Genomic DNA, 26,017 nt, shown 5'->3' with positions numbered 1-26,017 from the left:
GCACGGGGGCGAGTAAAGCAGGCATGCTGGGAGTGTGGGTGACACTGGAAGAGGGGGGTAACTGGGGGGTCCCACAGCCTGTCAGTGACAGATGTTTCTTCCTGAAGACCATAGCAAACCCCCCTGAGGATGCGAGGCAGGTGGGTTGACTGAGAAGGTTCTGGAATGTCGGGTCTGGGGTTGCTCCCGCAAGGAGCAGCAGCAAGGAGAGTGGGACTGGGCTGAAGGTGGTGCTGGCGAGCAGTGTCTTTAGTGGGTTTGCGTGATCACGAGCTGCTGAGAAGTTGTGACTTTTGGTTTCTGTTTCAGTTTCTCCATGTGGCAAAAGATGAAAATTTAAAAGTTATAAAATTGAGCATCTTACCCATTTTTATTTCCTTTCTCTTTTTTTTCGTCTTTGATCATCAAGCTGCTGAGTTTCCACAGGGCGCAGGACTGCCCAGTCTCCCTGCCAACTCCATGGGGCCTTCTTCCTAAACTGTGGCTAATGGAAGGTGAGGGCAGTGATGTCTGAAACCTGTAGGTGTTTCTCTTAAGGGGAAGATTCTTGTGCTCCGTGTTCTCTTCTGTTCTTTGGGCTGGGATGTGTGGGTGGGCACCAGCTTCCACGTGGAAAACAGCAACTCCCTCTGAATGGCGACCCCTGATCGACCTTTGGGAGCAAAACCACCTGCCACTGAAACTTCCTAGCAACGTTGGTGTGAATGTCTCAGTTCGGCAATCTCCTATATCGTTGATTGAAGATATTGGTATTTGGGAGCTCTTTGTTATGGCAGCCTGACACTGGCAACCTAACTAACTCAAGGCCCACCCCTCAGTTCCATCTCCACCCTTGGCTCTAAGTCTCTTCCTCCTTCTGAATTCTGCTTGTGACCATCTCCTTTGGGCTGACCATGACTTGGAGGTGGCTTTGATGTTGACTTCTCCTAAGGCCTTGTCATCCCTTCTAAGGGAGCGCATGAATAAGTGACTACTTCAGGCAGCCGAGACTGAGTTTCCAGACAAGCCCAGTCCAGCTCCTACATCAGATGAACTGGAGGACCATCAGGGGAAACTGGGCAAAGAGTCTGTGGGGCCTCTCTCTGCTAGTTTTGCAACAATTTTTCCAGCTGTACTGTTTTGTCTTGTGAGTCTATCATCATCTGTCTTAGAAATAAAAACGTGTCTGTAATTTAAGCACTGAATCGTGAGGATCAATAGATGAAAAACCACCAACCACCAGGCTAGGTGGGTTGGCTCCCTCCTTTAATGCTGTAACTGGCTCAAGTCCAGCTCTTCACCACTCAGTGGCCAAAAACACAAGAAGTGAGTTGTGGTGAAGGGAAAGCAGTTTCATTCAAGTGCTCACAGCGGTGGAACGGTCAGGCTCATGCTCTTAAAAGATCATTTCTACTTTAGGCTGGAGAGAGGAGTTTAGAAAGGGAACACTGGAATCGGAGGTGTGTGGGAGTGGTGCAGGAGGGTGCAGGTCTGTGTCTTGTTCCAATGGCTGTCTTGAGAAATAGCCCGTCAGGAGGTCCAACTGGCATCATTTGGACTTTACCCTGTTGGTGGTGATTAATTGTTGGTAACCTCCCCTAAGCCAGAGAATTTTGCAGCTGGGTTTCTCTTCCTGGTTTTTTCTTTTTTTTTTTTTCTTTTTTTTTCTTCTGATGTTGCTTTTATAGACTTCATGATGAAATACAGTGATTTAAAAAGAAGTTTGACTTGCCCACTTTTTTTTCTTTATTATACTTTAAGTTCTAGGGTACATGTGCATAATGTGCAGGTTTGTTACATATGTATACTTGTGCCATGTTGGCATGCTGCATCCATCAACCCGTCAGCACCCATCAACTCGTCATTTACATCAGGTATAACTCCCAATGCAATCCCTCCCCACTCCCCCCTCCCCATGATAGGCCCCAGTGTATGATGTTCCCCTTCCCGATCTCATTGTTCAGTTATCTCTGCCTGGTTTTTTCAAAATTAGCTCTTTGAATTTCTATGCACCCACATCATTAGGTAAGTGAACACTGTGCACAAGAGAACTTGGTGGGAAAGGGAGGGAAAAGGAGTTTTGAAGTACATTTTAAGGCTACATTGTGAGACGAAGACAGAAAGAAAAATAATGTTAAAGTACATTTATTTCAATGCTGGGATACTCAGTTACAACTCCAGTGCATTGGGAGGCTGAAGCAGAAGGGTTACTTGAGGCTAGGAGTTTAAGACCAGCCTGGGCAACATCATGAGACCTCATCTCTACCAAGAAAGTTAAAAAATTAGCCAGACATGGTGGCACATGCCTGTAGTTTCAGCTGCTTGGGCTCCTGAAGTGGGGGGATCACTTGAGCCCAGACGTTTGATTCTGCTGCTGCACTCCAGCCTGGGCAACAGAGTGAGATCCTGTCTCTAACAAAAAGGGAAGCCATGGCCAGTTGTGTGGCCTTGGGGAAATTATTTCATTGTCTAAGTCTGTTTCTGAGCTGTACATGGGCACAGGAGAAACATCAAGAGTAGTAGAGAGTGCACAGAGAAGATGAAAATGTAACCAAGTATCCCATTTTAAGAGTTGATTTATTTTTGTTTGTTTTTGGTCTCCTCTCTTTGTCCAATTCTTCTTTTGCTTTTAGTAATGTGTGAATCTTTGTTCTCCTTTTCTAGCAGGATCTCCCCTCCCATGCACTGTATTTTATTTAATCATGCAATTGCTTGGAAATTCCAGGTGTGATGTTGTGGAAAGTCAGGGACCCCACATGGAGGGATCGGCTGGAGCCGCAGCAGAGGAACATAAATTGTGGAAATTTCAAGGACATTTATCAGTTCCTAAATAATGCTTTTATAATTTCTTATGCCTGTCTTTACTTTAATCTCTTAATCCTGTTATCTTCTTAAGCTGAGGATGTACATCACCTCACGACCACTGTGATAATTGTGTTAACTGTACAAATTGATTGTAAAACATGTGTGGTTGAACAATGTGAAATCAGTGCACCTTGAAAAAGAACAGAATAACAGTGATTTTAGGGAACAAGGGAAGATAACCATAAGGTCTGACTGCCTGTGGGGTCGGGCAAAAAGAACCATATTTTTCTTCTTGCAGAGAGCCTATAAATGGACATGTAAGTAGGGAAGATATTGCCAAATTCTTTTCCTAGCAAGGAATATTAATATTGATACCCTGGGAAAGGAATGCATTCCTGGGGGGAGGTCTATAAATAGCTGCTCTGGGAATGTCTGTCTTATGCAGTTGAGATAAGGACTGAGATATACGCCCTGGTCTCCTGCAGTACCCTCAGGCTTATTAGGGTGGGGAAAAACTCCGCCCTGGTAAATTTGTGGTCAGACTGGTTCTCTGCTCTCAAACCTGTTTTCTGTTGTTTAAGATGTTTATCAAGACAATATGTGCACCACTGAACATAGACCCTTATCAGTAGCTCTGCTTTTGCCCTTCGTCCTGCTCCTTCAGAAGCATGTGATGTTTGTTAGGTCCTTATTAGTAGTTCTGCTTTTTGCCCTTTGAAGTATGTGATCTTTGTACCTACTCCCTGTTCTTACATCCCCTCCACTTTTAAAAACCCTGAATAAAAACTTGCTGGTCTGAGACTCAGGCAGACATCATGATCCTGCTGATATGTGATGTCACCCCTGGCAGCCCAGCTGTAAAATTCCTCTCTTTGTACTGTCTCTCTTTACTTCTTAGCTGGCCAACACTTATGGAAAATAGAAAAACCATACATTGAAATTCCCCCAAAGAAGAAATCTTGAAACTATCCAGGAAGCTGTGGAATTACCTCAAGGCCACAGTGAATTTTCAACCTGGCTGTCCCGGAGATGCCCCCAGTCCACACTCCAGATGGGGCAGTAACTCAAGATGGTCATTGGACAAGTCACGTACACTGGCACCTCTTCACTACTTTTGCATGGCTTTCGTATCAAGTTTCCCTTTTGAAACCTCTGCCCTCAGCTCAAAATCTGAAATGGTTTCTTTAAGACACTAGCTTGACCTCATTCCCCGATACGGGCTTTTGGAATGAAGTCACTTTCCTTTCACTGTTTCTCATCCTTGTTCATTTGCCTTTGCAAGCAGTGAGCAGCTGAAGTTTTCTGCAGTTACAAATGGAGATCATGCAGACACCGTGATTGCTCACTGCCCTGTATACAGAGTGAGTACTCAGAAAAATTGATTCTTGTTTATTGAGCATCTACTATATGCCACGCATATTCCCCACCCTGCCTGAATTTATTCTCTTAGGAATTCTGAGAGGTAAATTCTATGATGAGCTTTATTCTACAAGCAAGAAAACTGAGTCATGAAGCCAAAAACTAGGGAAAGTGATTACCAGCTGTCTGATGCCAAATATCCTCTCCAGCTCATGGGAGGGAGGGATATCTGGACAGGACACTGGGGCACTCTCGGTGATGACAACATTTCAGGGCAGCTTTTGCAAATTCTCAGACATGGGGTCTGTTTCGGGAGCATGTTAGTCCTTGATGTGGGTTACAGTCGGTCATCACCGGCCTTGCCAGACCCAGCTCCCTGTGGCTATCAGCCATAGAACAGGTGGGACTTGGGCAACACATGCTGATGGTATTTGGAGTTTTGTGATTCATCTTGAGCCAACAGGGAGAAAGTGAAGAAGAAAATCACATTTTCAGAACACTTGAGAGATTTCAGGAAATCACTTCCTTTACGGGAAACAGGATGGTCCAGAAAATGAAACAAAACACTGTAGCTCACTGTAGCTTCTGCTTCCCAGGATCAAGCAATTCTCCTGTCTCAGCCTCCTGAGTGGCTGGGATTACAGGCATGCACCACCACCATGCCTGGTTAATTTTTGTATTTTTAGTAGGGACAGGGTTTCACCATGTTGGCCAGGCTAGAATTGAACTCCTGACCTCAGGTGATCCACCCACCTTGGCCTTCCAAATTGCTGGGATTAGAGGTGTGAGCCACTATGCCCAGTCACAGAAAGTTTTCAGTTCAATTTGTGAACAGGTAAATGTCACGTCAGGTATGCTGTATGTGATGGGCTAGGCATCTGCTGACTGCAGTACAAATACAGGCAGTTGGTTGTGTAACTTTGTATTAATCGATAAATGGCAGCACGCTGTTGGCTAATACCCACAATGTGGGGTGGCTACCTGTACAACAATTTCACCAAGTCCTTGGCTAAAGCAATGACAGCTGGAATGTAGACTAAGTAGCTACATGTGGGTGCCTACCTCTCCCCATTGGATCGTCATAGGCATGTGGCACCCATGCCTGGCCCTACTTACCATTCAATTGGACTGGCAGGTGCACCTGGTGGCATCCTGAATGGCTAGAGTATAAAGTGCCCCATTTAGACACAACCCTCAATTATTGGGAAACGGTAGAAGCTAGACATCACCAGAAACATGCATCCTGGTGGTTCTACCCTTTGGCCATGTTTACATCTGAAGTGGCAACCGTAATTGCAGAGTGGCAATTGATGCCCTGGCTAAACACATGGCTGCAGCCTTCAATGATACTCATCATCCTTTTATTCTTCTCAATGAAGAAACCACCCAGTCAGGCGTGTTCTTCTGCAAAATTGTGTGATCCGGGACATAACCTGAAACCATATACCTGCTGCCCAGGGTGGAACTTGTGCATTAATTAAAACAAAATGTTGTGTATGTCGCCCTCATTACTCTCATAACATAACACAGGCTTTGCTGGCATTAGATACCCAGAGTCCAGCCATTGAGTCTTTGTCTTATGGTCCTATCATCTCATGGTTTAATCAACTCCCAGACACTGGAGGAGCTGTGTATCTAGTGTAATTGCAATTGTGTTCACAATCCTTTGTTGCACTTATATTGCTGCTGGGTTGTTTGGCAGCAATGCTCTTCCACAAAGCTGGCCCTAGGGAAACCACAGAAAAACAGTGTGGTGAGAATTTGAGGGCCATTCAAAGGTATGCTGGGGTGGAGTGCACGTTTGGCAGGTCCTGTCAGGCAGCTATAACTCAAGCATCTTCTGAGAATGACCGCACATTCCTTGGTGAATTTTTGTTCAGGGTTCCCGGCTGAACAAAAAGGCTAATCCAGATGTTTACATCATACCTATGGAGAACACTCCCAGTATTTGGGAGGCTGAGGCGGGCAGATCACGAGGTCAGGAGTTACAGAACAGCCTGACCAACATGGTGAAACCCCATCTCTACTAAATATACAAAAATTGGCCAGGGGTGGTAGTGCACGCTGTAATTCGAGCTACTCAGAAGGCTGCGGCAGGAGAATCATGTGAACCTGGGATGCGGAGGTGGCAGTGAACTGAGATCGTGCCATTGCATTCCAGCCTTGGCGACAGAGTGAGACTCCGTCTGAAAAAAAAAAAAAGAAAAAGAAAAAAAGGACACTTCAGCCCTGGCACATTCCTTGGATCAGAGGCCATGCAAGGAACCAAGCTCTTTTGTTTTGGGCTAGGTGAAGGTTTCCTGGCAGAGGTTGCTAAGTGGAGGTTGCTCTGGGAAAAATATCATGTAACCTGCATGCATTTGACAAACAGGAGGGGATTTCTTGTCTCGCCTGCTGCTCCTGGGCTCCCAGTACGTAAGTTCCCTGAATAAAGGTTATGTCTCTCCTGCTGTCTCCAGGTCTTTTCTTCTGTCTATTCAAGGTTGTGCCCTCTCAGCTCACTAGCACAGGGGTCCAGCATGACAAATATAAAATGGTGTTTAACATTCTTTGGGTTATATTTATGTAAATGTGTTATTAATATGTGTTCCAACATCCTATGAGATTTCTATAAGTCTAAGATGTCTTAGCATATGTGATCAGAAGTAATTATGAATCTTAAGTGGTTATATGCCACAGGAATAACCTAATTTCCTTGTCAATTGTGTCTTTACCAATGCTGTTTTAATACTTTTGTTATCTGCAAGAAGTGTTTTACTTTACTTCTAAAAAACCAATTTCTGATCGGTTAGAGACTGTGCCACTGGACTAAGAAAAAAATCTTTCAGAACTCTAATTGAAAAGCTGATGTGGCCGGGTGCGGTGTCTCACGCCTGTAATCCCAGCACTTTGGGAGGCCGAGGCGGGATCACAAGGTCAGGAGATTGAGACCATCCTGGCTAACACAGTGAAACCCCGTCTCTACTAAAAATACAAAAAATTAGCTGGTGTGGCAGCGGGTGCCTGTAGTCCCAGCTACTCGGGAGGCTGAGGCAGGAGAATGGCGTGAACCCGGGAGGCAGAGCTTACTGTGAGCCAAGATTGCGCCATTGCACTCCAGCCTGGGAGACAGCGACATTCTGCTCTGTCTGAAACGACTGAAAATAAATTTCAGTCCTTTATTAATTCTTTTGCCTATAGAGTTCCTTTACAGGGTTCCTGAACTGTGGTAAATAAAGAAAATCACTTTCTAACAGGCCCGGGAAGCCCAAGTGATCATGGAGCCTCGAAAAGAAAGGAACTCATCCAATTCATACAGGTATCTGCAGGCAAACATAAATTCATGGCTGAGCTCAAGATTATAAAAGGCCTACTCTGAAATGGCTTATGAATACGAAAATGGTTTAGCAAAGTCAAATTTTAAAAAAGACTCCATATGCCACATAATTATTCTTCTGTACTTTATGCAAATAATCAGGTCAAGTATTATAAGACCAAAACTTATTTTGCGAATAAATTCATCCTACTCTGATTTGTCTTTGGTAGAAATAGAGGACTAGAGAGAGAAAAGGTATCTTTTAAAAGAAACTATAAAACATCTGTTATGAGATTCTAGCTTTGTCCATTGTTTTCCAGCTTTATTACTTGTCTACAATTTATCTGGACTAGATACTGAATTCTTTCCTGGCTACAAGTCTCCAAACTAACATTTTCCTTTTGTTTTTCTCTCATTTTTCTGACTTGGCAGCACCAGAAATCAAAACTGTCTTTTTCTAAGCCCTGCAAACAGAAGGTGGAATACTTTGTGTTACAAAATTCAGACCAATGCCATGACTGGAGATTCATTTGCTTCTACACTGTTTTCTCCAAAAGATGTTGAAGAACAAAGAGAAAATGTGAAAGGAAAATCAAATCTCGGGGCCCCAAACTCACTATGCCAGTGCAGCCAGTTAAGCTCGGAAACAGAGCCACTCCAAAATCTGCCTTTGTTTTGGTTTCTAAACAGATATTTGCAAAGATGGAAGGCAACATATATCTCAGTTGGCCTGCCTCACAAATTCCTCACAAGGAAAATCCCTGTAAGTCCCCAAATTTTTACCCTGAGACAGACTTTGTATAATTTCACTGTGACAATGCAAATTGGCAACTTATCTGGACTGGTACATAACGATGACAAGACCGGAAGTGACCCTTCTGCCCACCCTCAGACAAATGCACATATGCCTACTTCCTCTAGTTTCTGTTTATTTTTATCTAATAGAAAATGTAGATTAACTGTGCATGAGATGAATGAATAATGGACTGTTCCTCTAACCCCCTTTCACATGGAACCTGTGGATTCAGGGAGGGTCAATCAAAGCCTCACAAAAATGTGACCACTGAGTTCATTACCTATCCTGTCTTTTTTCCTTTCCTCCTACCACTCCTGCCTGATTTTACACATTTAAATGTTGAAGCCCTCAGAAGGCCCTGTGAATAGTGAGTGGGCCCCAGATCCTCCTGTGACTTGTGTGTCTTTTTCCTGGGTGCATCCTCAACCTTGGCAGAGTAAACCTCTAAACTGACTGAGATGTGTCTTAGACCCTCTTTGGTTTACAAGTCTTGCCTCCTCCCTGAGTTGCTGGATGAAAGCAACTTCCTCTCTTCTTGCCTCAGTTTCCTCATCTGAAAACTCAGATCATAATCCTGGCCCATTGAGGGGATGATTATAAAATTCAATCAAATGGAGAAGTATTTGCAAATGGAATGTATTGCAAAGTATATTGTGCAGTCCCTGTGTAATCACCTTTCTATTCCTCCCTCAGAAACTGGTGTGTGTGTGTGTGTGTGTGTGTGTGTGTGTGGGTGTGTGGGTGGGAGGAGGTGGCCACGATGTCCCCAGAGATGTTTGCTGAGGATGAAATAGGCTTCCATGGAAGGGTCAGTTTGGCTTCTGTGGTTTAGCTGCCTCTGAGGCCCTTCTGCCTGGGGCAAAGCACAAAAGTCCAGCAGCAATCTGGTTGCCTGACTTCTTAGCCATGGAAGTGTGGTGAGCAGTGGTCTCTAGTCCCTCCACCCAGTGTGCCTCGGGAGTGGAACATGGGGCGGTAGCCTCTGCAGGGGAGAATGCTGGGGGTCCTCTGAAAGGAGGCAATGCCTGATTTTGTCATTGAAGGATGAGCATGATTTTTCCAGATGGTGGAAGCCGGTGCTCCTGGCAGAAGATCCCACATAAGCAAATGTGTAAAAGCTACAAGGCATGGCCTTCAACAAGAGCAGGCCTGGGGCGGTGGCTCATGCCAAGGTGGGAGGCTCACTTGAGGCCTGGAGTTCAAGAGTAGCCCAGTCAATATAGTGATACACCATCTCTAATAGAATTTTCTTTAAAAATTAGCTGGGCGGTTGGCTGACGGCTGTAGAACCAGCTACTCAGGAGGCTGAGGTAGGAGGATGGCTTGAGCCCAGGAGTTGGAAGCTGTAGTTCGCTGTGATTGTGGCACTGCACTTCAGCCTTGGCTACAGAGTGAGACCCTGTCTCAAAAACATAAACAAAATAACCCCCAACAGCATTACAACAAATATACAATAAGCATCCACTTGGTATGTGTGGGAGATTGTGCAAATGCTGGTGGCACAGGCGGGCGGAAGGCAGGCATCTGGGGAGTGTGGGTGCACGGGAGGATGGGGAGTAATCTGGAGGGTCTCACAGTCTGTCAGTGGCAGGTCTTTCTTCCTGAGACCATAGCAGACCCCCAACCCTGAGGATGCGAGGCAGGTGGGTTGGATGAAAGAGACCTGGATGTCTGGTCTGGGGCTGCTCCTGTAAGTGCAGCAGCAAGGAGGGCGGGGATGGACTGAAGGTGGTGCTGGGGAGCAGCCTGTTTGCTACACTTGATCACCAGCTGCTGGGAAGTTGTGACTTTCACTTTCCCTTTGGAATTCCTGGGTACATCTTAGGGGTGGGAGGACGTGTCTGTTTATTACACAGATGCATAACTGGAGGTGGGATCCACACAGCTCAGAACAGCTGGATCTTGCTCAGTCTCTGTCGGGGGAAGATTCCTCGGTAAGTCGGGGACCATTGACCTGTCCCCATCTCCTTATTCTCACAATAGCTCCATGAGGGAAGGATCATTCCGCTTTTGTAGATAAGCTCAGAGAGGTTAGTAACTGGTTCAGATCAGACAGGAAAGCAGTGGCAGAGCCTGGATTTGCACCCAGGCTTGAGTCTGATGCTCCCTCCCTCCTGCTGTGCCCTTAAACAGCAGAGAGAGGCCGGGAAACAGCTCAGATGGGTTCACAAAGCTCCCTGGGTTCAGCTCTGGTTTAGACTGCGGAGACATGGCTGGGGGACCCCAGAAGGAAGGTTTGTGTTGGGGGTGCCTGTCTCTTTGGGAAATTTGAAGGAATCAGAGAAGGTGGAGGTGGGGACGTGACCTGGAGTCCGGCCTGTCCTTGTGGCGTGGCCACACCCAGGCTGGCCCCAGGGTGCTGCTGCTGAGGCCCGATGGGGAAAGATTTCTTTTGAGATACAAGGAACCTAGAGGTCATCTCACCCCCCTTGAGTCTGAGCACCAACTTGTACCAGGCCCTGTGGGGAAACTGAGGCCCTGGGAGGGGACTGACTTGCCCAGGGTCCAGTGTCAGGAGGTTGAGCAGGTAGCTCATAGGACTCCACATCACTGGCCCTCACCTCTGTCCCTCTGTTCAGACCCCTGGGGGGATGGAGAAGAAACAGGCTGTGCTGTGTCCCTAATGGGAAACATGGCTGAGACAGGGGAGTGAGCAGGGCGCCTTGCAGAATGGTGCCTGTGGCGTGATGCCAGCTTTGCAATCATGAGATTCAAAAGCCACACTGTGGAACTGTGATCATAACCACAGGAGTGTGAGCTTAGATCTCTGTGTTTGTAGAAGTAGAATCAAACCTGGACATTTTTGGATTACTAAAATCACCCATTTTTGCTTCCATATCAGAGTCACAAGGCCAGATGTTGGCCTCCCCTCTGTCCTCCAAGAGCTGTGTGACTCTGGGCAAGTCACCTCCGCTCTCAGCCTGAGATTTTCCCCTCTTGAAATCCTGATAGAGCTGCCAAAATTACATGAAATCAGGGGGGAAATTTCTTTCTTTTTTTTTTTTTTTTTGAGACGGAGTCTCGCTCTGTCGCCCAGGCTGGAGCGCAGTGGCCAGATCTCAGCTCACTGCAAGCTCCGCCCCCCGGGTTCACGCCATTCTCCTGCCTCAGCCTCCCTAGTAGCTGGGACTACAGGCGCCGCCACCTCGCCCGGCTAGTTTTTTGTATTTTTAAAGTAGAGACGGGGTTTCACCGTGTTAGCCAGGCTGGTCTCGATCTCCTGACCTCGTGATCCGCCCACCTCGGCCTCCCAAAGTGCTGGGATTACAGGCGTGAGCCACCGCGCCTGGCCCAGGGGGGAAATTTCTGTGAAATCTGAGTCACGGTCTTATTTGTTCTTCACCAAAAAGAGATGCTGAAGCCTGTAACCCCAGTGCTGTGGGAGGCAGAGGCAGGAGGATCACTAGAGGCCAGGAGTTCAAGACAGCCTGGGCAACACAGGAGATGCTGTCTCTATGAAATCAAAAATGAACAAATTAGCCCAGCATGGTGGCGTGCACCTGTAGTCCCAGCTACTCAGGAGGTTGAAGGAGGAGGATCACTTGAGCCCAGCAGATCAAGGCTGCAACGAGCTATGATGGCACCAAAGCCCTGCAGCCTGGGCGACAGAACAAAACCGTTTCTCAAAAATGAAATGAAAATGGTGATTTCTCAGGAGGAGCACACGTCTCAACTCCTCTTTTCCTGCCCAAGGAGGAGGCCCTGGAGCCCGTGACGTGGAGGGAGCCTCTTTGCTGAGAGTCTTTGTCCTCTGCATCTGGTGAGCTTGGCTCAGAGCCCTGAGGCAGGATGGAGGGCTCCCTGTCTGGGCTGCACAATTGGGGAGGGGTTGGACTGGGCCAGGCGCCATCTGGGCTTTTTCTAGGAACCAAAGTCACTTCCGGGAATTGACCAACTGGCAGACTCGCCCAGGGAGGACGCGTTGTGTCCCACTTAAGGCTAATAGTCAGTATCTAGCCTCAACATTCAGTAGAGACCCCAGATCAGGGTCTGAGCCAGGCCAACAATGACCAAGGAGGATGGGATCCTGGGTGCAGCTCCTCACAAGTGTTGGACGAGTCTGAGGCCCCAGCTCTCTCTGCCCTCCTGCTCCTCTGCTCTCTTTTGGTCCTCCTGGTCCTCATGGCTCATGGTGTTGAGATGGCTGCCCTGGCCTAAGGGCTCTCACAGTGAACAAAGCAGGAACAAGGGGAAGGGATGCCCCTCTCCTATCACCCCTGTCCCTTACAGCAAGAAGTGCCCAGATGCCCCTCTGCGTACTCCCTTGGTGAACTGCTGCCCAGGACTGGGTCCCCCTTTTACCCTTGCTGCAGGGGGGCCCCAGAAGACAGACATCTGGGTGCCTGAACCCTGGGACAAAGGCAGGAAGGGGAAAGAGGGAGGCGAGTGGCTTTTGAGGAGGGGGCTTTTGTATGAGAGCTGGAGGGTGGAACCCCATCAGGGGGCCCGGAAACCACTGAGCTGTTAAAATAAAGGCTGCAAACAAAGACCAGCTGCTGGAAGTGGGTGTGCCAGGGAGTGAGCAGAGACACACGGTGAGAAAAGAGAAATGGTAATGCCTGGAGCCGCCCGTGACTGCGATGGGCCTGATGCCGTATTATTAGTAGTAATTATAGTATCATTATTAGTCATTTTCATCTTATTTGTACCCTCCATCTCTCCTCTCCACCTTTTCCTAACATTGTATCACCAGTTTTACGTCTTCCATTAGCAACTTTGTAGCTGTAAACAATTTACTTACAACTTTCTTATATTGTCAGTTGTACCCAGTATTTCTTAACTTCCTTCTTCAAAAAATGACAATATTAATCCTCCTTCTGCTTCGTTCAGTGTTTCACATCCCAACTGCTACCTTTGTGCTTTAAATTTTGTACTAATTGGTATTGATAACAAGTATACTTAGTTTTCATATTTATATGTTGTGTATATGTTTGTTTGTTTGTCCTAAAGAAGAGACTACTGAGAGCCGGTGAGACTGAAAGAATTGGGCATCTTCATGTACTGCTAGTTCGAGTGTGAATTGGTACAACCTGCATGCAGTGTGGCTGTAGGTAGAAAACATTTTGAGATGTTGATAGCCTCTGACCTAGTCATTCTACTCCTACGAATATCTTTAGGAAATAAAATCAAATGTGGACAAAGGTTTACGCGAAGGAGGATGTTCTTTGTAGCATAATTTATATGAAGAATTAGAAACACCCTAAGGTCCATCAGCTAGCAGGGGACAGCAGAGGGGACAGGGCAGTGCCAGGAGGGCTCGGCAGCCACAGCTGGGGCTGCGCCGGCATCTGGCAGGATCCAGGTGTTTGTGGGACAGAGGACCTTAGAGAAGCGACGGGGACACAGGCTGTCCGCTGCAGCAGCAGTGAATTCACCAAGATGAAGAGTTGAGCACAGAGTGTTGAGACACGGATTTGCAATGAGGAGTCATTTCCCATGAGCGTGTATACATGACTCAATATAGTATATGGAAGGGAGTAGAGCACAGTCATTGAAGACATGGGATTGAAGCAGAAGTCCTGGCTCTAGCACTATTGTGAAAACACGGGCAAGTTCCCTAACTTTTGTGGATTCCTCTGTGTTTGAATGGGAAGGTGGTACCCATCTCCCGGGCTGTGTGTGATCATCGAATGAGACACGTGTAAGGAGCCCTGCACATTACAGGCTAGGCGCGGTGGCTCACACCTGTAATCCCAGCACTTTGGGAGGCCAAGGCGGGCGGATCACGAGGTCAGGAGATCGAGACCCTTCTGGCTAACACGGTGAAACTCTGTTTCTACTAAAAATATAAAAAATTAGCAGGGTGTGGTGGCGGGCACCTGTAGTCCCAGCTACTCGGTAGGCTGAGGCAGGAGAATGGCATGAACTCAGGAGGCGGAGCTTGCAGTGAGCTGAGATTGCACCACTGCACCCTACCTGGGTGACAGAGCGAGACTCCATCTCAAGAAAAACAAATAAATAAAAATTTAAAAAGAAGCCCTGCACATCACAGACACGCAATACACACTGGCTATCATCAACCAGTTATCACACATGTTCCCAGGCCCAGGTCATTGTCAGAACCTTCCTCCCCATCTCTATTCCTGTGTATGGACTCCACAGTTTCTGTAATGATCAGGTGGCTGCCCCTCCTCTGATTATCTTCTCTTCATTCTCCAACAGGACAAGTGGACTTTTCCTTGCTGTGGGAGTGAGGGCAGAGGGAGCTGGAGGGAGTTAAGTGTCTGTAAACAGCAGATGATGGGGACTCGATGATAGAGAAACAATCTGGGTTAGGTTGGTCTTGGCATTTGCTGCCACCTCAGAGGGATCTGCAGAGCTCCAACTACTCAAGCCTCCCTCTGTCCACAGGTGCCTCACAGTCAATCCCACAATTTGTTTTCTCCTCCTCAAGGATGCAGCAAAACCATCCAGGCAGGACAATGGCTGGGCAATTCCATGGTAAGCCTCTCAGTGACCTGGCTGCTGGTAAGCTTGCCTCCTCTTCCCTGGCTGTTTCGTACCCACAGCTACAATGGAGGGTGGTGTCTCCAAGGCTGAGTGAGCCCCAACAGAGCCCAGATGGAGGTGGCCGATGAGTCTGCCCTGAGCCCCAAGAGAGGCCATGTGGAGTCCCCCGAACCAGGGGTCTGGGGGGCATCTGCATCCTGACCTCTCCTCAGGGGGGGCATGGCCCAGGTGCCCACCTCCTCCCTACCCTGGCACCTAGCAAATGACTCAAGTGGGGCAGGACGGCCTTGGGGAAGGGGAAACAGCAGGGTTGGGTTTTGCGGGGGGAGAGCAGGGGCCAGAAGTAGGGGAGAGGTGGGAGAGGAGGTTGACCAGCAGCCCTGACCTCTTACCTCCTACTCTGCTCCTGGCTGACCCTGGGGTGTTTCCAGGAGAGGCTGGTCCCCTTTCTCCAGCTCTTGCCCCACACCAGTCCGTCTGCTTTGAGTGGCCCTGTGGGTAGAGTGATCCAGCTTTCCAGTGAACTGGACCCCATTGTGGTCTTGGCCATGTGCCTTCTGTGTGACCTGGAGCTCCTTAGTCGTCCTCAACTGCACCACCAGGATATTTGCCCACGTTGTCATGAGGATCAAACATTACATGGGTACCTGGACCAGCCAGTGCCTGCCACAAACTACGGCCTCCCTAAGAGCTGGTTCCCATCCCCTCTACCTGACCCCTGTTGATTCTAAGGGGAAACCATCCCCTTCCCCAGCTGTGTTAGGGGCACCTGCCCTGAGCTGCCCATCACAAGCATCTCTTTACCAGGGCTGAGTCCAATCATCTAACATACCCCTTGTCAAAGAAACATCTGAGGCACAATCACATTTATCTGAATAAGAAGGAGTTCATGAATTGAGAAAACCAAACTGGAGGAGGTTTCGTGTTATGATGAAAAAGTGTGGGAGACAAGTGTTTATCGGGTGAATATGGAAGTGCAATAAGGACATTATTTGATTAGTTCCAGTTATAAAACTTCTTGTTTTGGTTTACCTTGTTGGAAAATTCCTGGTCACGTTGATGCCGGTGGGTTTAGGGAGGTCTCTGAATGCAGGTGAGACCGGACCTTAGCCTTGTCCAGTTTCTGACACCGAAGAGAGAAAAAATTTGAGTCAAAGCCAAAGCAAATCAGCTTTTATTGCAAAGCGGAAGCGCAGGCTCGGGGGTGGGAGTGCAGGCGGACTCAGAAGAGCCAGTCGGGCCCAGTGGGGTTTGGTGTTTTTGTTTTTGTGGGTTTACTAAGCTAATGGGCAGAGTAAGCATAAGGATCTATGGGAAGAGGCAGAGATTTCTTGGAACTGGGGGGCCACGCAGTTTTGCAGCAAGAATGGAACTGCTGTGGCGCGGGTGGGTATGGGACAAGGAGGGTATGATTGAGTCTGGGGTGAAAAGTGGGTCAGACCCAGCACTGAGTTAGATCTCACTGGTCTTAGCCGGATTGGCCACTTCCTGTTCGTCAGGGTCCTGTGGGCCCGTCGCCTCCCCCTGTCCCTGCAGCTGGTTTCAGCAGCTCCTTCTGTGTCCGTCATGTGAACCTGCTGCCTGGAGTTCTTGTTTCTTCTGTGACCTCCCAGTATTCCCATCTCAGCATGGCCCTCTGTCAGCTGGCTGCTTGTGACTGGCCGAGGTTAAGTTTTGTTTGTGTCTAACAGAAGCGGCCATCTGATATGACCCCAGTTCAGTTTCCCACAGCTTGCAGTTTAAGCGGGGATTACAGCCGTTCTCAAGGTCTGGTTGGTTTTGTTTGCCCAGGAATGTTTCAGGCTTGGTTTTTATTTTAATTTTGCTTTAATATTCACCATCCCCACCCCATCAATAAAACACAAATTTAGTGCTGGAGGTTCCTTCCATCCAACCCTGGGTTTCCTTCCTCCTTTTGGTGAAGAAGGAAAGAGAAAAAACAAGACAAGCCCTCGCCCAGCCGAGTCAGCACTGCGTTCATTTCCCTAAGCCCCATTTCCTCAGGACGGCTTCCTCCCCTTACAGAGTTGCAGTGGCAACCAAGTCAGCTCTGCTCAGGAGCTGCCCTGGACAGCAAACTGGCCTGTGCTGAGTCCTGTCCAAGACCAGGGGAGGGTGGAGAAGATTAGAAGCCAGGAGCTCCCAGCCGACCCTGGAATCCTTAGGAAGGGCTAGGCTGGGGGCCAAGGAAGAAACTCCCCCTCCGAAACAAGATGATCTCTTGTTTAATAACGGGGCCAGCTGGGCTCAGAGGTGATAATGGGGAGCCGTGTACCCTGAGACCAGCCTGCAGGGGACAGAGGCAACACAGAGGGGCCACAAGGATCAGTGCTGAGGGTCCCGCCCCCCTGCCCACCTAAAGAACCCCCTCCACTGCCCGCCTGAGAGCCCCCATGACCCGCAGGAGGAATAAAATGTTTAAAATAAAATGTTTAAATAAATAAAATGTTTAAATTCTGTGCAAATAAAATGTTTAAAGCCCCACAGGTATACTACAGGGGAGAATGCAAATAAAATGTTTCAAACTCCACAGGTATACTGCAGGGGAGAATGCAGAAACCACAGGCATTTAAAAAATATATGGAGTCTTCAAAGCAATGGCAAGGGAACGCTGGCCTGGGAGTCAAATCCTGAGCTTCCTGCTTGCTGGGTTGGGAGGTGTCTCTCACTGTCTGGGTCTCAATTTCTCCTTCTGTGAAATGAGAACGAGGCCTTGCAAGTGCCTCCAGGGCAGGAAACAATTTTACATCATGCCCCAGTGCATACATAAATACATACTGCTTCCCAGTCCCTTCTCTGCAGTTCCATTATTCCTAAATCCCTGCAAACCACACATTTTTTGGGCAACTCATCTGGGCAGTAATCCTGCTGTGTACTAAGATGCTTTGTAGCAGTAATATTATGTATCTCATTTAAGGTGAATATTCATTGGTTTCTCTGTTGAAACACTCATACCTTTGATTACAAGGTTAAAACATTTGTACCGTTGACCACTCTGCGAGTGGTCAGTGATACAGCATATGCACCCTGTGCCACTTCTAAAAGATTGAAAATGCTGCCGTGCTAAACACATCCAGATCCCAGAAATACACACACACACACACACACACACACACACACACACACACACATATAATATCTTACAAAAGAATACTCACTCTTGCTATGTTCAATACACTCTGATATTTTCAATGCTCTTTTCTTTTTAAAATGCTGCTTTTGACACATGAACTATTGTAATAACCCACTGATGGGTCGAAACTCAGATTTTGAAGATACTGGTTTAAAGTGTTTGACAATAGGTACACAGCAGAAGGAAGCGATCTTGGAAGATTTCCCTTACATGGGGAGGAAACGTGGTGGAAAGCTCTTACTTTCTGGTGATTCTCAGCTGAAATAGATGGGTTGCTCCACAAAGCACCGTGCCACTTTCCTGCTGAATCACTCTTCTCAGGATGCCTCAGTAAAATGCCACAGGCTGGGTGGCTTCAACAACTGACTTATTTTCTCACAGTTCTGGAGGCAAGAAGTCCAAGGTGAAGGTGCCAGCAGGGTTGATGTCTGGGGAGGGCTCTGCTCCTGGCTTGCAGAGGCTGCCTCACTGCTGTGTCCTCACATGGCCTTCCCAGTGTGTGTGTGTGTGTGTGTGTGTGTGTGTGAGAGAGAGAGAGAGAGATCCTCTGTCTCTTTTTTTCTTTTAATTGGACACCAGTCCTATAGGATTAGGGCCCTATCCTTATGACTGCCTTTAAATTAATGACTTCCTTAAAGGCTCGATCTCCAAATATAGTCACTGAAGTTTAGGGCCTCAGTATATGAATTTGGGGGGCACACAATTCACTCTATAGCACTGGTGCCTCCATCAAAACTACCCCATGTGACAGCTGGTCAGGAGGATTAACATCGAACCACCTTATATTCAATGCCATTTATGTGATAGAACACTTTCCTCCTGTCTTATCCTTTTTGTTTCCAACTAGAAAAGAAATGCTTCACTGAAGAAGTCACCGAATACTTCCAGAAGAATGTTAGCCCAGGGCATCTGAAAATCCTGCTGACTGACGATGAAGCCTGGAAGAGATTCGTAGCTGTGGCTGAATTGCCCAGGTAACCTCCATGGGGCACCCCAGTGATGCCACCCAGATCTCCCCTGGGCTAGTTTTCTCTGGCAGGCACACATCCTCCAGGCAGCTCCTTCTGCTGGGCTTGAGGACATCCCTCTCAGCAGCCCAGAAGGAATATTTCCTCCATGTCCTTTGCTGGCAGTGAGTGGCCTCAGGCTGAGGGGGGAGGAAGCCCAGAAGGGCAGGATCAGTTCTGCCATCTACTGGTGATGGGAGCTTTGCGATCTACTTGACTACTTTCTGCTTTCCTTTCTTCATCCATTGAGCTTTATTGTGAGAAAAATAAGATAATGCATGTAAAGTATTTAGCATAATGACTGACACATGGTAGGTGCTCAGTTCATGTTACCTTTTACAAAATTTCCTGGGAAGAGATCAGAGCCAAAAGTCTTTTTCTTAGAGATGGAAGCCCAGCGGGACTTTCTTTGGGAAAAGTCAGAAAAATCTTGACCTGATCAGTGTGTGTTCCTGGAGATGCTGTCTGGGGCCCTTTTCCTGTACCTCTGGGGAACTGCACAAACACAGCAGAATCCTTCTGCTGACCCAGGACACAGAGAGGCTGGAATGGAGTTGGACAGAGCTGGGATGGATCCCGGCTCTGTCCCTGCACAGCTCCGGGGCTCTTGGCTTAAGTCTTAGAGACTGGGACCTGTCATCCGTCCAATGCTATTAGTAATTCAATCAGATGGGAGTGTGGTGAAGGCCTTAGAATGAACTCCAGGTCAAAGGCGGGGAACCAAATAGCATGATGCCACCCAAAGACCCAAAGAGACCTTGCCAAGGGCAGAGCCAGGGGTCAGGGTGGGGCAGGGGTGGGCCTAGATTGGAGGAGCAGTAGGAAGGCTGGGGCATCAAGGCCAGGAGGGGGGTGAGAGGAGGGAGGCTCTGAGAGCATGAAGTGTAACGCGGTCATGGACTCGCAGAGGACACGTGAGTGGGAGAGGGATATTTCTTCCCTCCCTGATTTGATCCCATCACTGATGGGCGTAATGGGCCATGGGTGACTGTTTCCCCCACACCATGCCTGGGAACTGGGGAGTTCTGAGCTGCCATTTGAAATCCTCTTCTGTTCTACATAGAGTAGAGGCAGTGTTTCTTCAGGCCAACTTCCAGAGTGGGGACGAGTGGATTCAACTGGTGTAATTTGAAGGGTCCTTGGGAGACTCACAAGTCACCCACCAAAGAGAAAAACACCTTCTCTACCATCTTGTCCAAATGTAGGTCTTTTCAGCATTAGCAATTTATAGAGATGATTTTCAAGGTCTCATGAGTCCTCAAGAGGTTCCATGAAATTGTACATGGCCTTGACATGCACACAAGTGAAGCTGTCACCTGCTAAGGCATTAGTTTGGCTGGTGACATGTGAAAGTGAGACCCTGAAGTTTGGAGGTGCCAGGTCAGGAGGCAGTAAGGTGGCTTGAGAGTTTGCATGGAGCCAAGACTAACAGCGAAGTCTTTCACTTTTCAGTCACAGGGGGCAGTGGCTGGACCCAGTGGCCTTCAGTCAGAAAGTCAAAGGGCATGAGGCTTTGGAAGAGATAACATGCCAGGCAAATTGATGTCTTCTAGTCTGAGGCTGTGTTTGAATTCTTAAGGATTCAGATTTAGACGAACTGCAACGTTTGGGTGCACCCTTCCTTCTGACATCAGTTGCAAACTTGAGGGGCTTTCTTAAGCCCCCCTCGGGTTGGGTAATTCACTACAAGGACTCGCGTAACTCACTGAAAACTGTTATTGCACGATTGTGATTTATCATAGGGAAAGAACACAGATTAAAATCAGCCTAAGGAAGAGACACACAGGGCAGAGTCTGGGAGGGCTTCAGGTGTGAAGCTTCATTGTCCTCAGGACGCTGTGATCTCCTGTGTCAATGTGGGACAAAACACATGGGGTGTTGCCAACCAGGGAAGTTCACCCAGTTAAGGAAAAATTCCTGTGAACCACATGAAATCAGGAAGGAAGCCTTTATTCAGGATGGTTGCTACAGGGGAGGGAGACTGAGCCCAGCTCTGAATACAGTAAAGATGGGGGTGAGGGGGGCGGGGGGGAGTCACAGCCAACACCAGGGTGAGAGGCGGCAGATGGAACAGGACTGACAAGAAACACCAGAGTGGGGGGTTTCTGCTAAACTGGACTAACAGGATGCTCACCTAAGGGCAGCTCAGACACTCACCCATCAAATGAATGGGTGAAGACTGTAATCGGAGAGCAAGTGTCCTCAGACAGCAAGCCGGGGGGATCCTCTGTAAATTGACTTTGGGGAATTCTTGCTGAGCTGGGGTGGTGCAGGCCCAGCAAGCACAGGATGGGTGTGGAAAGCCAAGGTCAACGCCTAGAGGAGAAGAGGCTCAGAACAGCCTGGCTGGAGTTTGGCCAAGGAGTAAGTCTTTCTCAGCTCATGACTCAATGCAGAGCTCTTCCTGGGACTAGATCACAAGCTGCCCTCATGGCTGGCATGGAGTCTCCAGCCCCTTCCCAAGGTCTAACCCCTTTAGTCCCCAGTTCTTCTGGAGGGCAGATGAGACACTTAATAGCCCCAAACCCCCATCACCCATCACATTGCTATACTGGCCTGTAGCCAAACCACCGGGGAAACAAAGACGTTCCTACCAGTCAGGACATTCCAGGGCCCCAGAGATCACTTCCCAGGGGCCGAGGACAAAGGGATGAGCTCTCTTCTGTTCAAGTTAATTCTTCACTGTTCTATGATCCTCTGAATGAAGGTCTTTTTGCTCTGAACCCACTTCTCTTTGTTCATCTACAAAGTTTCCCCTTCCACACACTCTGGTAGTGATGGCATCGACCTCCCTTGCATGAGGAGCCATCTTTATCAAACACATAGCCACTAAGGAGCATCTGAAGATGACTTTAACTTATTTTTTCCCATACTGAATAAGTACTGTGGCGTATCTAAGTTGTATAAAAGTTATTTAACCTTGAAAATTATTCGAGACGGAGTCTCGCTCTATCACTCAGGCTGGAGTGCAGTGGCCTGATCTCAGCTCACTGCAAGCTCCGCCTCCCGGGTTCACGCCATTCTCCCACCTCAGCCTCCCGAGTAGCTAGGACTACAGGCGCCCGCCACCACGCCCGGCTAATTTTTTTTTGCATTTTTAGTAGAGATGGGGTTTCAACGTGTTAGCCAGGATGGTCTCGATCTCCTGACCTTGTGATCCACCCGCCTCAGCCTCCCAAAGTGTTGGGATTACAGGTGTGAGCCAATGCGCCTGGCCTTGAAAATAATTCTTTACCTTTTAGAACTTTATTTCCATTTGACTCATAGTAACAGCTCTGTGATTTATGCAGAACAGATCTTAGTGAGCTCATTTGACACATAAGTAAGCTGCCTTTCTTCATCATCTGTCCTTTATTGGTACAGGGACGAGGCAGATGCTCTCTATGAAGCTCTGAAGAATCTTACACCATATGCGGCTATTGAGGACAAAGACGTGCAGCAAAAAGACCAGCAGCTTAGGGAGTGGTTTTTGAAACAGTTTCCTCAACTCAGCTGGAAGATTCAGGAGTCCATAGAAAGGATTCGTGTTATTGCAAATGAGATTGAAGAGTTCCACAGAGGTTGCACTATCGCCAACGTGGTGTCCGGCTCCACTGGCACTGCCTCTGGCGTCTTGTCTGTCGTTGGCTTTTTGCTGGCACCATTTACAGCAGGGCTGAGCCTGGGCGTCACTGCAGTTGGGTTAGGGCTGGGAATAGCATCTGCTACGACTGGGATCAGCACCAGCATCGTGGAGAACACATACACGAAGTCGGCAGAACTCCGAGCCAGCAGGCTGACTGCGACCAGCCGTGACCTGTTGAAGGTATTAGGGGACACTTTGAGCGAAATCACGCCCAGCGTGCTTTCTTTTGCGCTTGATTTTGACGAAGTCACAAAAATGATTGCGAATGATGTCCGTACACTCAGGAGATCTAAAGCCACTGTTGGACGCCCTTTGAACATTAGGCGACTCATACCTACAAATGTTATTGATGAGCTGAAAACACCTGGAGCCGCCAAACGGATGGTGAGAAAAGCAGTCCCGAAGGCCGCTTCAGGAGCCCTCCTTGTGCTGGATGTGGTCCAGCTTGTGCAAGACTCACAGCACTTGCATGAGGGGGCAAAATCCGAGTCTGCTGAGGAGCTGAGGCAGTGGGCTCAGGAACTGCAGAAGAATCTAAACGAACTCACCCAGATCCATCAGAGTCTAAAGGCAGGCTGGGCCCAGTGACCCCAGAGCAGTGCAACCACCAGGGAAGGTGAGCCAGACACAAGCTGGGACAAAATGCAGACGTTTCTTAGGGGTATAAAGAGGACGAGGTAAAGTTTATGGAACTGAGTGTTAGGAACTTTGGCGTCTGTAGTTGAGCACAGCAGGGGAGGGGTTATTCAAGATGGCAAGTGCGTCAAGGAGAAGGCAGAAACGCTGGGGCCTGGATTAAGGGAGGAGAGGGGACTGGAGACTGTGGGGAATGGGAAGAAGCAGTTTACTCTAGACTAAAGAATATATTGGGGGAGGAAGAGAGGGAGGCGCACAGGAACCAGCAATGAGAAGACCAGGAAAAGAAAGAGCTGAAAATGGAGAAAGCCAGAGTTAGAATAGTTGGATACAGGAGAAGAAATAGCAGCTCCACTGCAGACCCACCCTCCAGTTTGATGTCCTTCCAAGAATGGAGTCTTTCCCTGGTGATGGTGTCTCGCCCTGTCTTTCCAGCATCCACTCTCCCTTATCCTCCCGGGAGTGTATCTGAGTCAGCCAGTGGCTTCTTGATGATGGTGGTGGTGTTTGTAGTGTGATGGGTTTCCTTTAGGTTATTTAAGGGTGTATGTCCCCTGCTTGAACTCTGAAGGCCAGGTAATGAGCCATGGCCATGGTGCCCAACTGAGGACCAGGTGTCTCTAAGAATCCAAATATCCTGGAGAGTGTCTGAGAACCAACCAAGTAAAAGTCTCATTGCTCATATACAGTAGACAAAGAGCCAGAAAATTAGCTGACAAGCAGTTTAGAGACTGGGGGAGCTGTCTTGCTGAGTGCCCTGTGTGTAAGTCCTAATAAACTTAGCTACTCGCCAAGCTGGACTTGTTCGAGTCATTCCCTGCTCTCGTGGCTCCTTTCCCGCTTCGGGGGCAAGTTTCTGTCTCAAGTTTGTCCGAACAGTGGTAAAGGGGATGGTGGTGACGTCAGCAGACAGCAGGAGGACTTGACGAATGTCAGCCCTGCTTGGGGCCAGGGTACACTGAGGGACTTATGACATTTCAGTGAAACTCCAAATGCTATATTAGAAAAGTTGTTGATGTGTGAAGAAAAATAAAAAGCAAAACCAGATGCCAGGAACCGATCAAGGAACGTCGTGGTGCATTGAGGAGATGGACCAGCCTGCAGTCAAGAGACCCCACCTCTCTGAGCCTCAGTTTCCTCATCAGCTGGGAAAGGGGGGCTGGACAAGATGATATCTCAGATCCACCTGGCTCTCTCCTCTTGTGTTCTGAAGACTTGTGTTCAAACAACACTGACTGATGGCTGTGCCTTCGTGGTGCTGATGGATGGGCTCCCCTGAGCTCTGGGTGCCTGACTTTCCTTCTTCATGATCCTTCTTCCAAGCTCACAGGGAGCTAGGCCTCCATGGTCCCTTCTGCTTACTCTCCTGACTGGTCATTTCTCTGTGACCCCAGTGCCCAGTGGCTGCTGAGGCACTCAGGGAAAACTTGTAGACATCTGGCTTGGGTCGAGTACAGGCGTGGTCCCCATCTAGCAGCCAGGGCCCAGGATTGACATGGGTCACACGAAGCTGACTAAGATCAGAAGGGCCTGTGTGTAGGTTGAGAGAAAATCCATGAGATGTAGAGGGACAGAGAGAGACAGCCAGACAGCAAACACCATCACCCAGTCTGCAAACACCCTCATCCAGTCTGCAGACACCCTCATCCAGGCTGCCCTCTCATTTCACCCAGAATCCTGCAAAAGCTTCCAGAATGGTCTTCCCTGTTACACAGCCCTTGCCACTATACCAGCCCATCCTCCACACTGGGCCAAGTTGACCCCTAAGAACATAGATTTCATCAAACACTTGCTTCCATGTCTTCAATGGCTTCCTATTACTCTTAGCACAAAAGCTCAGGGCCTTCATGTTGTCTAACGTAGGCTGCTGTGGCCTGAGTGCCCTGAAGGGAGAGTCCTAGGGAAGGCTCCCATGCACAACATTTGTCTGCCATATGGGTACCTTGTAAGAGCGGCCACCAGGGGGCAGCCATGAGGTGGGCCAAAACAAAGACTCTGTAGGCGTCCCTGTCCACTATGCAGATATTCTAGCAGCTGCTCAGAATCCCAGAACCTGTTCATGGCTGCGACATGAAAAGGTTCCCTCCACACTGGGTCATATACATTGAGCCATACAACCTTTGCGGGACTGGTGAGTCAATTTTATTGGGCCCCTGCCCCAGAGCGGAGGGAAAAGGGATGACTTAACCTGTGTGGCTATGACAATGAGGCTACCACAGGCCTTCCGTGTAAAACGTGCCACCCAACTGGAGACCATGAAGTGTCTCACTGCTCTTAGTGTCACGAATGGCATGCCTAAAAGGACAGATAGAGATCAGGGCCCCCTTTCATGGGCCATGATTTCCAGCACTGGGCATCAGAATAATCCATAGACTAGAGGTTCCACATCTCATGTAACCCACTGGGGCAGACCTCGGTGGAAGAGTGCCCTGCTAAAGACCCATATATGAGCACTGTCCCAGGATGGCTCTTTGAGGTCCTAGACTAAGAATCTCCCTGAAGCCATGAAAACTTTGAATGAGTCACTCACTACCACACATGGCCTCACTCCCTATGAATGTTGCCCAGGCTGGTCTCGAACTCCTGGCCTCAAGTGGTCCACCCATCTCAGCCACCCAAAGTGTTGAGATTACAGGTGTGAGCCACCACTCCCGGCCTGGGGTTGGCCTTTTCTATTAAGATGGGGGTGATGACTAGCATATTTATTTCTAATCCTTTCACATTAGGAGAGAGTGTAAGGCAATTACTCTGATAACAGTTTCTGTAAAAATAGTGAATAGGATAGTGAGGAAGATCAGGGAACTGATTAATACAGGAAGGGTATAAACCAGCATTTTTGGGGTATGGGCCTGATAGCTTATTTAGCTACCCTTAATATAGGGTAAGCTGCCCTTACTTATTAACCGCCCTTACTATTGGACATGGTGTATCA

At 48.3% G+C, this 26,017-nt stretch overlaps 1 protein-coding gene across 9 annotated transcripts; it reads left to right on the top strand.

The window, feature by feature from the left end:
- Positions 1–10,007: 10,007 nt before the first annotated feature.
- LOC105464525 (apolipoprotein L4) lies at positions 10,008–23,879 on the top strand. Of its 9 annotated transcripts, none has more exons than XM_011712504.3 (5): positions 10,008–10,168; positions 11,928–11,994; positions 14,629–14,702; positions 18,665–18,791; positions 22,188–23,879. In XM_011712504.3, the coding sequence occupies exons 3-5, from the start codon at positions 14,630–14,632 to the stop codon at positions 23,035–23,037; spliced, it is 1,050 nt and encodes a 349-aa protein (XP_011710806.2). In that variant the 5' UTR covers positions 10,008–10,168; positions 11,928–11,994; position 14,629; the 3' UTR covers positions 23,038–23,879. The 9 variants fall into 9 exon arrangements, with proteins under 9 accessions (XP_011710806.2, XP_011710804.2, XP_011710802.2 ...); XM_011712502.3 differs by having other exon boundaries at positions 14,586–14,702; XM_011712500.3 differs by having other exon boundaries at positions 14,397–14,702.
- Positions 23,880–26,017: the final 2,138 nt, after the last annotated feature.

Source organism: Macaca nemestrina, chromosome 15, assembly GCF_043159975.1.
Source record: "Macaca nemestrina isolate mMacNem1 chromosome 15, mMacNem.hap1, whole genome shotgun sequence".
Taxonomy (NCBI): domain Eukaryota; kingdom Metazoa; phylum Chordata; class Mammalia; order Primates; family Cercopithecidae; genus Macaca; species Macaca nemestrina.
The sequence above is the reverse complement of the archived record's forward strand: the minus strand, read 5'-3'. Positions and strand labels throughout refer to the sequence as shown.